The sequence below is a fragment of the Neolamprologus brichardi genome, chromosome 23 (assembly GCF_056152115.1).
Source record: "Neolamprologus brichardi isolate AB-2024 chromosome 23, ASM5615211v1, whole genome shotgun sequence".
In the NCBI taxonomy this organism is placed as follows: domain Eukaryota; kingdom Metazoa; phylum Chordata; class Actinopteri; order Cichliformes; family Cichlidae; genus Neolamprologus; species Neolamprologus brichardi.
Genome location: NC_142125.1, coordinates 14756785 through 14769688, shown reverse-complemented (window position 1 = coordinate 14769688; position 12904 = coordinate 14756785). Strand labels below are relative to the sequence as shown.

Here is a 12904-nt window from a genome sequence, read left to right as displayed (position 1 = left end):
CAATAAAACTCCATGACAGTTATTCTAGGTTGCAAAAAAGGGTCCAGTGATGCTGCTGTTTCTGCATTAAGATTGTTTAACTTAACATATTTCAAATCATGGCTGATTTGTTTTATTGTTATTATAATTATTATAATTGTATTTATAATTTTTTGCTGCTATTTGAATCTCCCTGGCTCAAATGTTACAAAGGCCCAGTTCATGTGACTGTTTACTTGGTCCAGTGATAATTTAAAGGCTATCTCTGTCCTCAGTGACCCTGTGGGGTTGCCCTTGAACTTGTTATTTCAGACGTAGATATTTGACGCTAATTTTAGCTTGCTTGTTTCTACAGTTACTCTGTTAAGCCCTGTAATAATCCTGTGCCCAGACAGTGGCAGTGGCAGTCTGATTTAAACTGCACAAAGACTGTGGACATACACAGTGATTGTTGTTTGTTGTGTAAAACCGTGCCAGGTGTGTGTTGGACCACCTGATTGTAGCCACAAGTCTGGGATAGTGGTGACTCAGCAGAAAGCCTGATGTGTCCTGATGTTAAACAACTCAGTGCAGCTGCAACGGTTTGGAAGTTGCTGGGGATCTACAGTTGGTGCTTTTTATCTTTATGCACTGAGTGTTGTTAATGGAAGTTTTGTTGAATTCTCCTCAAACTGAAGCCTTCTTTGGGTCATTTAGGAAAACTGACAACCAGTAGCTGTGCCAGAACAGCTAGGTCCTCAGCATTTATAGTCAGACGTTTGTTATAACCATAGAGACTTCAAGCCCATTTCTTTTTGTTACTTAGATGACTGACAGAGAGAAATATTTTACTGTAAAGTTTCTGTTAATTAAAATAATCATGCAAAAGACTAACGTCTTCTGTAGGGACGGAGTTTCTGTTGTTCTTGTTGCTGGATGTTTAAATGGGGAAGCTGTGAACATGCACAGTGTTATTATGTAATTTAACAGAAGTAGTCATCATTGCATGGGTGCAACTAGCCCAGGATATTAATGACAGTTGCTGAGGCCTCGGCAAAATTGCTGTTTTCTTCCGCTCTGCTTACAAGAAACACAGTTTCTGTTGCACGAAGGAAGAAACGTAAATTTTTTCTGCACTTGTCAGCAAAATCCCTGATTTGTTCGTCTTTCTAATACTTTGTATTTCATATGTAATGTTCAAAGACCCTCTGCTCTTGAGTAGTTCTTGTGACTCATAAGGCAGCTTTCGTTCAACAGTCAAGGTTTGAGACTGTGGTGCATTGTTTCAGTCCAGAACAAAGCTTGGTTTGTCTTATCTAACCTCTAAGAGGGGAGAGGGGTCCCCTGCTGAAAGCATGTGTGGGTGGACCTCTGCTCCAGATGCACCCTGGACTGACCAGATGCACGCAGACACCGCACACAGACAGACATACACAACCACACGCTCACTCACATGGCCGCATAGCAGGAAAAATGACTGTTCCCTGTCAGCACAGGAAATTGCTTAATCAAATTGTATCAGCAGTAGTATATGGAAATAAATCACTCTACAGAATGTATCACTGACAAGATTATGTTTGGCAGTGGAAACTGTATTATTATAAAAGATGCACAGTGTGCTGAAGTGGAAAAAGAAATATTAGGCTTTGAGGCATACCCATGGTTTAATCCTGTTTAAGATGCAGGTGCAGGTCTCTGATGTTTTTCTCCACGGAAGGGTTTGGTGTTTTTCTTTCTGCCGTTCACATTCCGAGCTGAAAAAAGAATCCCAAATGTGCATTTAGGTTCCCATGGATTCATTTTACATTGTCATGGTTTCCCCTGCCATTAAACTCGTGAAGCTAGTCCACTGCCTCTCTGGGGAGATGTTTTTATGATAAACTGTTCAGTGTGGGGAAAAAACAACCTTTTGCGATCCATTTGTGGTTCGACGCGTCCGCTGAAGGGGAAACCAGTACTGATAAGGATTCGTCCAAGTTGAGTGGAAATAAGTAAGCCATCATTTTTTTGCACTGCTAATACAGTGCAGCGCTATAAAGGTGTTTCAAATGAATGAATAGAGTATTTTTTTTCACTTATACTCTGGCAGATGTAATATGAACAGCTTTTTTTCACATTACAAAAAGTGAGGAAGTGCAGACTTTCTAGAAAAAAAAATTAGTTATTAACATCAGCTACATGCTCTAGCTGCATGACTACACTATTTAAGAGACATCCACAGTAGGGCTGGGCTATATCATGCCGTTCACGGTAATACCGGTGTAATTTTGGGCAACGATAGGAAAATGACATATCGCGATAGAATATGGGTAAAACGCGCATGCGCAGTGCCTATGTTTACATACGCACGTGGCAGCGACGCAGAATGAGAAGAGTGAAAGTGGATCGTTAAATGAAACAGATTAACCAGAATTGGTTTGTAAAGATGCTGCAACTTCAGTGGTGTGGAACAACAAAGCACTATTTTTGGTAGAGCATGCTAGCGGGCCGTCGTTATTATCGTGTTTGGAAAACACGGCGCACTTAAAATCAATCCTTTGATTTTTCTGAAAATCGACAGTGCCCCTTATAATCCCGTGTGCCTTCTGTATGAATTCTGGTTTTGTTTACTGACCTCGAAACGATTTTATGTGGTACACGGCGCTCGAAAATCTGTCAAATGTTTTAGTACGACTTTGCTAAGCTACGAAACTGCACCGCTTGATGGATTGTTGGAGCATTACGGCTATCGTAGGCAGGAGCCTCGCGGAGTGATATGTACTGTGCTTCAACATAATATTACCGTATTGTGTGTGTGTATAACCTCTTTTTAAGTTTTGTGGATATTATACATGGTTATGCTGAGGATATGTTGGCCAGTTTCCACTGGAAATGCCTTTTGGTTAAACTGTCAGCAAAGAATTTGCACTGTTACATTTTTATCTAACTTTAATGCACATAAAACAGCTGCTTATTTAAGTGAAAATACATTGATGGGTTTTTTGCACTAATAAAGTTGAGGAGTTGTAAAGTAATTTGTCTAGTGTCAATTATATCGTCAGTTATATCGTTATCACAAATTTTCAAATGTATATCGTGATAAATATTTTTGGTCATATCGCCCCGCTCTAATCCACAGTGATGCTATTTATCATCACCACGCAATGCTACTGCTGCATTGAGGGCACTGAAAACAGACTTCAGAAAGTTTTAATTAACTTAGATGAGGAGAAGTGGTTGCCCTTCCTTCTCCATGGCGTCCTCTGGCAATCAGAAGAACAGTTTTATCTTGTTGGTCCAAGCAAAGAAATTACTGGGTTACTTTTCACCATTGTTGTTTTTTCTCCATGGTATTTTCAACTAGTGACCAACACTATGTTTATTATTTTTTTTTACACTACCACGTGTATGCCTGTGTACGCGAATGCTGGATTTCCACTAATGAATTAGAAACTCATTGGCCTGATGAGCCTGAGCTGACCCTCTGACAGACCTGTGCACTAAAGATTTTAACTATTTTAACCTGCAACGGATACATTTGCGTTATTAGACTGCGGTTCCCATGTAAACATTTTTGACACACACAAAAAACATAATTTTAATGTATACTTTATTGATACTCGTGGGGAAATTCCTCTCTGCATTTAAAACATTCACTCAGTGAAGCAGTGGGCAGCCACTGGGCGCCCAGGGAGCAGTGTGTAGGGACAGTACCTTGCTCAGGGGGGCCTCAGGGTAGCTGTTCAGGCGAATCGAATCCCCAACCTTCCGATCATGGGGCTATCACTCTACCTACTGAGCTATCCCTGACCCATGCAGATCATAAAGAAGTTGAAAAAGGATTGGAAAAACAAGGTGCTATAAGTTGGTACTATTTTACCTGTTTAATTAGTATCCATACACTTACCTGGGCCAAACAAGGTAGTGCAAGTCCTGCATGAGAGGATGAGAACAAGTCTAAACATGATTGCGTGCTCTCCTGCTGGTATAGATCCACGTTTCTTGGAATAAGGAATTAAACTTCTAAATGATATGATTTTCTGGTGAATGGTTATTCGATGTGCATTCACTGCCACGTTTGTGTGACTGGATATTAAATCTGACACTATCATAAAACCTGAACGAAGAACAAAACTGTGTTTTTCATTTTAAAAAGTTGTTGCCTACACCCTGCAGAAAACTTTCAGAACATCAAGAAAATATCTGCTCTTTTTTTTCTCTACAGGATCTTGTTAGGAAAGGGATTCCTCATCATTTTCGAGCTATAGTGTGGCAGCTGTTGTGTAATGCCCAGAATATGCCCATCAAGGATCAGTACTCAGAATTATTAAAGATGACGTCGCCCTGCGAGAAGCTCATACGCAGAGACATCGCTCGCACTTATCCCGAACACGAGTTCTTCAAGGAGAAAGACAGCTTGGGTCAGGAAGTGCTCTTCAATGTCATGAAGGTGTGTCTTCTGCGGTGTCTAAGAAACCTGTTTGCATGCAGATAAAGAGATAAGTCTTGTGTTCCAGTAACAAAAACTGGTATTTGGTTTTAAGGTGGTTTAATAAAGAAAGAGAGAGAAATCTGATCTTCAGTGAGACTCCTGTAAAGATAATCTCTATTACCTTAGGCATATTCTCTGGTGGACCGTGAGGTCGGCTATTGTCAGGGAAGTGCGTTCATTGTGGGTCTGCTGCTCATGCAGGTAATGATTGTATTCTCCACACATCCTCTCACACACACTGTAACACAAACTTCCAGCTAGTAATTTGATCACTATCATAATATTTTTCTAGATGCCCGAAGAGGAAGCATTCTGCGTGTTTGTGAAGCTGATGCAGGACTACAGATTACGAGAACTCTTCAAACCCAGCATGGCTGAGCTGGGACTCTGCATGTATCAGTTTGAGTACATGATCCAGGTAGACACCTCATAGCTTGGGGAGTAACGCTTTGCCAACACGTAAGCTTCAACAATAGTGAGTCTGATTGTTATTTTTTTCACAGGAGCAACTCCCAGAGCTTCATATACATTTCCAAGCTCAGAGCTTTCATACCTCCATGTATGCCTCTTCTTGGTTCCTCACCATCTTCCTCACCTCCTTCCCTTTGCCCGTTGCTACGAGGATCTTTGACATCTTCATGTGTGAGGTCAGTTAAAGCAAACTGTGGCTGAATGATAAGCTCTGTAAACATGTATGAACCAGTATGTTGAAAATGTTATCTTTCTGTCATTCTCTTTACTGAGCTTGAAATTTACACCTGTGTTCACATTCTTACAACACTGGCTTCTTCTGTTTTCTTTTTTCTTTAAACTTCTGTTTGCTTGTAGTTTTTGCGATCTAAAAGAGGAACTAAAACTGCTGGTTTCTGCCAGTGTATGAACTGAGGGGGTGCACCAAGGCTCAGGATTGATTTTGAACTGTGACTCATGCAAGGCTACTCTAGTAAAGCCTGTGAATAAAAACGTTGAGCTGGAAATGAGTGCAATAGGTCCACTTGGAAATGAGCCACCATTATATCAAAGTGTCTTACCTGAAAAGGGTTTGGGGGTTATATCTTAAGCTGCTGTAAGTCAGTAAGTCACTGTGAACTAATAGCCCCACCTCAGAAAAACAGAGTCTGTGCTTAACCTTTTAAGAGTATTTATTTAGAGATGATTTCAGGCCAGAACACTTATTCTACAGCTTTAAGAATAGTTAGGTAAAATCAGCTATCAAAAAAAGTTATCCATTAGTGCCACCTGTTGGACAAAATTAAGCACTACAGTTACAGTCACCTTTAGCAGTGTGGCCTTTTTTTTTTCTTCTCTCTAAATCACAATCACTCGGGCTGTTTATTCTCAGTCCACTGTCCAATAAATTTGACAGCACACTGAGTATTATTTCATGCTCATTATTGGTGGTTTTTTTTTCAGGGCCTGGAGATTGTTTTCCGCGTGGGGCTCGCCATCCTGCAGATGAACCAGGGGGAACTCATTCAGCTCGACATGGAGGGAATGTTACAGGTGAATCACCAGCAGCACTTCCAGGGGAGAAACCTCCATCACGCTCTGTTTATGTGCAACCTCTCATCTCGTCCCAGTTTGTGGGCATGCTGATGTTTAGTGCGGTCCTTTGAGGTCAGAGAAGCTTGTGACTAAAACATGCATTCTGGTGTGACACTTGCCCCCGCTTTCTTTATGTGCTTCAGCACTTTCAGAAGGTCATCCCACACCAGTTGGACAGTGGACCAGATAAGGTCATCCAGGCTGCTTATCAAGTTAAATACAACGCCAAGAAGATGAAAAAGTAAGCACAGCAGGCATTTCATAACTTCCTTTTTCAGAGATTTTTTATTTTATTATTTTTTTTTGCTGTGATTGTTTTTTCATTGTTCCTCTTTTACAGTTGAACCCCCTTTTTGTTTTTTTGTTTTTAAACTGTTGCATAACTTTAGGCAAGATTTTTCCGTCAGCACTGCAGCAAATTGACTGCTAATTTTTGAATGCTGCAAATTCAAAACTTGGTTGATACCCATTCCAAGTGGAGGAAGCAACACATTTAAACGTTCTGTGTACCTGTTCAGTATAGGGGCCAGGGAAATTCCAGAGTTTCCATTTGTAATGGTGTCTCTTTAAAGGAACGTATATCTTTTTTAGAAGCAATAAAATATAGAAGATAAAAGGAAAGGGGATTGTATCCCAAATTGATACATGGAAATCAATTTCCAACAAACTCTTCTCAAAAAGATAAAAGCTCACCATCAAAATGCAATAAATGAATTTAAAGATTTAGTGAATACTGTTCCATTTCCCTCTAAACAACACAAAGTAGCATATGTCTTAACTTTAGAAACTCCCTGTTATGATTTTAAGTTACTGTTAAAAGACAATCACTGTCTTATGCTTTTACTGTAACATTAAATAGAAATTCAAAAATGATAGCAATTTAGGTGTTTTTTTCTTTGGGGGGGTGGGGTGGGGGGGTTTATAATTCGTGGCTGCTATCTTTGTATCAGCCGACTTCATTCTAATCATTCTGTGCTTGATTTGTTTTAACAGATGCTCTGTGCTTTTTTTTAGGTTAGAAAAAGAGTACACTACAATCAAAACAAAAGAGATGGAGGAACAGGTGGAGATAAAGGTGTGTGGACATACTTTAAAGTCCCAGAGCATCCCATGTAAACAATTTGTAGTATTTTTTTTCTCATGTCTTTTTGCAATTCTGTATTTTTCAGAGGTTGCGGACAGAGAACAGGCTTCTGAAGCAGAGGATAGACACACTAGAGAAAGTGAGTGAATCGGTGTTTGTCACAGTCAGACACTGCGCTCTCCTCATCAACTTTACATTAACCCATTCTGCTGTTTATGTCCATTTATCATGCGTATTTCCTAATGACGGAGTCTTGTCTTTCACTAACTGGGCTGTGTTAGTTGAAAGTTGCTGGTACGCCATCATGGACTGGCATGGTGAATGTTCTGATTGTAGATAAAGTCAGAAACATTGATGGATTTGGGCTTTAGGTCATGTGGAGAATTTAAAAACCCAGCTGACGCCACTAACAGAAGCAGAGAAGCCTGTTTGAAATGTGAACGGAGCTGCTTGATACTTGACGTCGATACAAAGCACTGCATGTCAGGGTGCACTGTTTGTGTCATTGTGCACAATACTGAGTCTCTCTGAATGGGCACTTCTACTGCCTGGTAAAGGCACCATGCATGAGGTCTGTTGAGGATATTAAGGGTGTCTGCTACGCTGTGTTTGCCTGCAGGGCGGAAACGAGTCTGTTAGTTTAAACCAAACTCGAGGCTGCTGCTCCTCGTCACGTAACTCTCAGGATCTTTTAACTCTCCACTAACTGAAACCGCTAAAAGCTTGGATAAACCACAGAGCCCCAGCGCCTCTGTTAAGTAAAACACCTCTTTAACACTGTCGTCATGCTGCTATTGTAGCAAACTTCACTCTCGGGCTGCCCTGTGCTTTTTCCTGTCTGAAACCTCTCTTTGTTATCTGCACCGCCCAATTCTTCACTCTGTCACCAGCTTATTTTTGCACCTTTTTCACCACACCTGCTTTGCAATGTTCCTTTTCTACCTCATTGCGTAAACCAAATATTTTTGGAGGGAAAATGAACATTGCACTTCTTCTTTTAAAGAATCAGTTGTTCTTTTGTGTGCTTTAAACTGTCCTCTGGATTCTCTCTCTCTCTGCTGTCTCTTGTTGATATTTCTGTTTTGTAGGAAAGCGCTTCCTTGGCAGATAGATTGATCCAGGTATACTCCTCATTTTCTTTTTACCCTTAGAACTTATGCTGGACTTTCCTTCTTCCATCTTTTTGTCTCTCTTTAGCAATGCATGCCTATGATTAGTAAAGGGCAGTGACAGTGCTAATCCAGATTATGACATCATTAAATAACTGCATGGAAAACCACATGGTGGCATGTTAGACAAAGTAGGAGAATCACAAAAGATGCTAAATACATCTAAGGAATTAAAATTAAATTACCCGCTGCTTAGAGTTAAAAACAAGCATGTCCTTAGAAAATCCAATCCTTCATCTTCTGTAATTTGCCCACCCATTCCGTCCTTTCGTTTCACTTCCTGTCGTGCTCACTCCACCCCTCATCGGTTGGTTATGTCCAAAGGGACAAGTGACTCGAGCTCAAGAGGCAGAGGAAAACTACCTGGTCAAACGGGAGCTGGCTACAGTCAAACAGCAGAGCGAGGAGGCCGGTGCTCAGCTGGAGCAGGCCAAGAAAACCATCAGGCAGCTCCAGCAGCAGCAGCAGCAGCAGCCACAAGGGGTAAGAAGAGCCACAGACAGTCTGAGGCAGGCAGGTTGCACTGGCTCATCTGGCTGACCTGAGTGTGACTGGAGCTGTGACACTGAGACTGGGGTATTGCCCAGGTCTGTGTGTGATGTGCAGTACGTACAACCTCAGGATGACTATTTTATTATTATTAGGTGCGCTACAGATTACTTTTGGGCCTGTAAACATGTGTTTTCACCTGATTTTGGATAGATGGCGGGGCATCTGCAATGGCAGAGCAGGGCTTTTCTCACTTTAGGTAATGATCTGTTTTGGCATGCATGAATTCATTTTGAGACACAGATTGCTACAAAGTTCAATTTATGTTCTTCTGCATCCCCAGAAATGCTTTCATGAATTTGTAAGCAGGTTGTATCTCAGGCTGGTAGATTTCACACATGGCCCCCTGTTCATTGAATCCTCACCTTGCACAACACATCTCCTTAATTATTAATGGTTGGATTCCACATGATAATGTACAGGCTTTACTGTGTTTTACATAATTTGCTGTCTTGCTGCACAAAGATTGTTCATGAATTATTTATGTGGAAGTGAAAGGAAAAACGGTTGATGTCAGCTGAAATGAATGTAAAGAGGAATTGAGAGTACTTGGATAAGTGTAAGTATTGTGGACATTACTGGAGATTGAATTTAGTTTGAGGTGAGTGCACACAGCTATGTCTGCTGTCCTTCCTGCTTTTTTTCTGCTTGCTCATTTGTTCTGTTTTTTTTTTTCTTGTCTTTCTTTTTTTTCCTTGTAGAAAGGACCCCCACGCTTCTCTGAGGAGTCCGTCCTGCAGCTGGAGAGAGAGCTCGTGCAGGCCCGACTAAAGGAGGCAGAGTCCCAGTGTGCACTCAAGGAAATGCAAGACAAGATTCTCGATATGGAAAAAGTGAGTTGCGTCATTTTAATGCAACTGCAGTGGGACTGTACTGCCTAAACCTCAGCCGGCACAGAGTATTACTGTGATCTAGCCCTACCCTGTCGTTTTTTTTTTTTTTTTTTTTAAAGGCTTAAGAAAAATTAGATTTTTCCACCTTTTTCAGAGGAACACATCGCTACCAGATGACACCAATGTGGCGCGGCTGCAAGAAGAGCTGATCGGGGTGAAGTTGAGAGAAGCGGAGGCGCTGACTGGACTGAAAGAGCTGAGACAGCAGGTTAGAGATCTGGAGGACCACTGGCAGGTGAGCACCAACATTTCAGCACGCAGGACAACTTGAAATGGCTGATCAAAACCCCAACAGATCATAATGCAAATGTTGTACACACACACACACACACACACACACACACACACACACACACACACACACACACACACACCAAGCTACGCTGTTTAAAATCAGAGTGGATTTTGGTTTTCAAAAAGTATTTAAATATTCTACATTTAGATTGCTTTTAGTCATGCCATTGTGAGAAACTCTCATATGCAGTGCTTCTGTTTTTTCTCCCTCTGCACACTTAAACGCAACTGCATAATTAAGGCTGTGAAGATTTAACGGTACATTAAACTTGTGTTCAAACAGTGATTCATGAGTTTGACTACAGTAATTATTTAAGATAGAATGGGTTTAATTCAGAACATTTGATTTGGCTTAATTGCCATTTAATTAATCCATTCAGGCTGATTGAAAACATGAAACGTGTGAAAACTTGAACAGCTAGGTTGGTTAACACAGCTGTAGTACTTAGTATAAAGAAAGGTGAAGATGCAAGTTTAAGCTGGTTAAAGGAGCTGTTTCAAACCTTGAACAATGGCTTATCATTTAGAATAAAAATAATATTTTTGTTTTCTTCTCACATTTATTAAAAAACATTTTGAAAAAAATTCTTGCTCTAATTAGATACATCTGTGTGTTTATTTGAAGAGGGTACATTTTCCCTTTTGATGTGTATTTCCATTTTAAGTCGTATTAAGAGAACTTTGCAGGTACTCTGTAATTCCTGCTAGTTACAGAGCACAGATCTAGTATGACACACAAATGGTAAAAGTCAAGTGTTTATTTGGTAAGTGATGGTAAACAGGACTGACTGTCCCCGCCCTCTCCAGCGTCACTTGGCACGCACCGCTAGCCGCTGGAAGGACAGTCCTAAGAAGAACACCATGAGCGAGCTGCAGGACGAGTTGATGAGCGTCAGGCTACGTGAGGCCGAGGCTCAGGCAGAGCTTCGAGAGATGCGGCAAAGGATGTTAGAGCTGGAGACACAGGTCAGAGGTTGAATCGGTCTTACAGCACTAATATAATTTATGATTTGGTTTGTTATCTGGATTATAACCTGATCTAGATCTTTAAAAGCATTATTCAAATTCCTCATCACATGTTCACAAATATATGTCAAATAGAAATAATAAAATTAGGAAAACACCATCAGAAACTAATTCAGATTCAGATATCCTCCTCAATCCAGAGATACAGTTCATACTGTATACTGCATACTTGGCAGAAGTATGCAGTCTTTAGGAAGAGACTTTTGTTTTTCAGAGTTTTTATGTACTTGCAGTGCAGTTAATTACAAAAGTGAATGTACATTAAGTGTGATAAGTAGTAAATATGCTGAAAAATAAGGGAATTCCCACCCTGAATTTCACACAGCAGCCTTCAGGAGGCAGCATTTATCTTTGTATGCAACACAGAAACTGTAACAGTGAAGTAGTGCTGAAAATCACATTAGGTTTCAGTTTCTTTATCCTGAACCTATCAGTCAATAACGTGAAATAATCCGCTTTTGCTTTTTGTTTTTTAAATGTGCTTATTCAGAATCAGATTCACAACAACCAGCTGCGTCGAGCGGAGCAGGAGAGTCGCTCTCTGCAGGAGCGTGTGCAGAAACTGACAACACAAAACAAAGATCTGAACGTGCAACTGCAAGAAATCAAGAGGAGACAAGCTGAGATTGAATGCAAGGTACAAACTGCTGCTGCACTCCACACTTTGCACCTCTGGGGCGAACCGTTGCAGCGCTATTGTGGTTTAAATCTGTAAAGTTAAAAAAAAAGAATTGATTTCTTAGAGAGGTTGTCGCCTGAGAGTTCTCTGCCTTGTTTTCTGCAGAGCAAGGAAGAAGTAATGGCAGTGAGGCTGAGGGAAGCTGACAACATTGCTGCTATGGCTGAACTCCAGCAACAGATCTCTGAGCTCGAGATTCAGGTAAGGTTTTGACTCACACTTCACCCACTGCACCAAGCTTTGGATTTCCTCAACTCCCTCACAAACCACATTACATGTAAGCTTCCTTCAGCCATAAAAGGAAATGTCCCATACAAGGATGTGGTGACAAACCCAAGTTATATTTTTTGGGCCCTATGAACACATCATCCAAAGTTATAACCATAATAGTGACTGTTTGACCTGGCAGATTTGTGGTTTTCAGTCTGAGCCTCTTTACTGGTTTAAGATATGCAGAAGGGAAAGAAAATGTCTGAATTTCCATTAATCAATCAGCATTTCAAAGCTTTGATGATATGAATCTCATGTGTTGTTTCCTTATGTTGCCTAGGAAACACCAGTGTCAATCAAATCTGGTAAAGCTGCAACCTCTTCCGGTTCCAATGAAGCGCATTTTAACTTTTTAAACTGTTATTACATAACCCAAATACGTGTGCAGATCTGTTGGAAATTCTGAAAAAATGCACTTTAACTGATTTTAGTTGATGTGGAAAACTTGGGGGGAAAGGCTTTTTTGCACAAATCAGAAATATTAAAGCATATCCCCTTCATCTATATTTATTCCCAGCGTAAATGGGAATTACAAGTCTTAACAAACAGGAGAGAAGGAAGTAGTAGCATTTATCCCACCAATGAATTCAACATACTCCACAAGCTTAACCAAAAACAGATACAGGCCTGTTCTCCCAGTGACAACACTCAACAATACTAAAGAGAGAAAGTGATCTAAAAAGACTTGATATTGTTGAAGGTGTTTATGGGTTCAACACTTCTCACACCATGCCACTTTCATACAAGTAAAGATCCTCGATGAATAGTGAGTGTTGCAACAAGCAGATAATCTTGTTGTGTGTAAACTGGCTATGGGGCATGGGTGTGAAAATGGAATTTAAATATCTGTGAAGATGGTTTCCGTTATGATTTTAAACACTTGGCTTGTACAAGCACCCTTCTAGAAACACTCAATAGAGCCCTGAGCATTTTGACATTAACCAGTCCTTAACTTGCTAGATCCTT

At 40.6% G+C, this 12904-nt stretch overlaps 1 protein-coding gene across 3 annotated transcripts in view; it reads left to right on the top strand.

Moving 5' to 3' along the window:
- The window catches only part of evi5b (ecotropic viral integration site 5b), a 43922-nt gene that overhangs the window by 13930 nt on the left and 17088 nt on the right, over positions 1–12904 (top strand). For all 3 annotated transcript variants that reach the window (XM_006790477.3, XM_035907476.2, XM_035907477.2), the window contains 15 exons: positions 4163–4387; positions 4556–4630; positions 4722–4847; positions 4933–5076; positions 5843–5932; positions 6118–6215; positions 6989–7049; positions 7144–7197; positions 8147–8179; positions 8552–8710; positions 9478–9609; positions 9764–9904; positions 10771–10929; positions 11480–11626; positions 11774–11869. In XM_006790477.3, the coding sequence (XP_006790540.1) occupies positions 4163–4387; positions 4556–4630; positions 4722–4847; positions 4933–5076; positions 5843–5932; positions 6118–6215; positions 6989–7049; positions 7144–7197; positions 8147–8179; positions 8552–8710; positions 9478–9609; positions 9764–9904; positions 10771–10929; positions 11480–11626; positions 11774–11869 (1740 nt within the window). The remainder of the gene's footprint in view (positions 1–4162; positions 4388–4555; positions 4631–4721; positions 4848–4932; positions 5077–5842; positions 5933–6117; positions 6216–6988; positions 7050–7143; positions 7198–8146; positions 8180–8551; positions 8711–9477; positions 9610–9763; positions 9905–10770; positions 10930–11479; positions 11627–11773; positions 11870–12904) is intronic.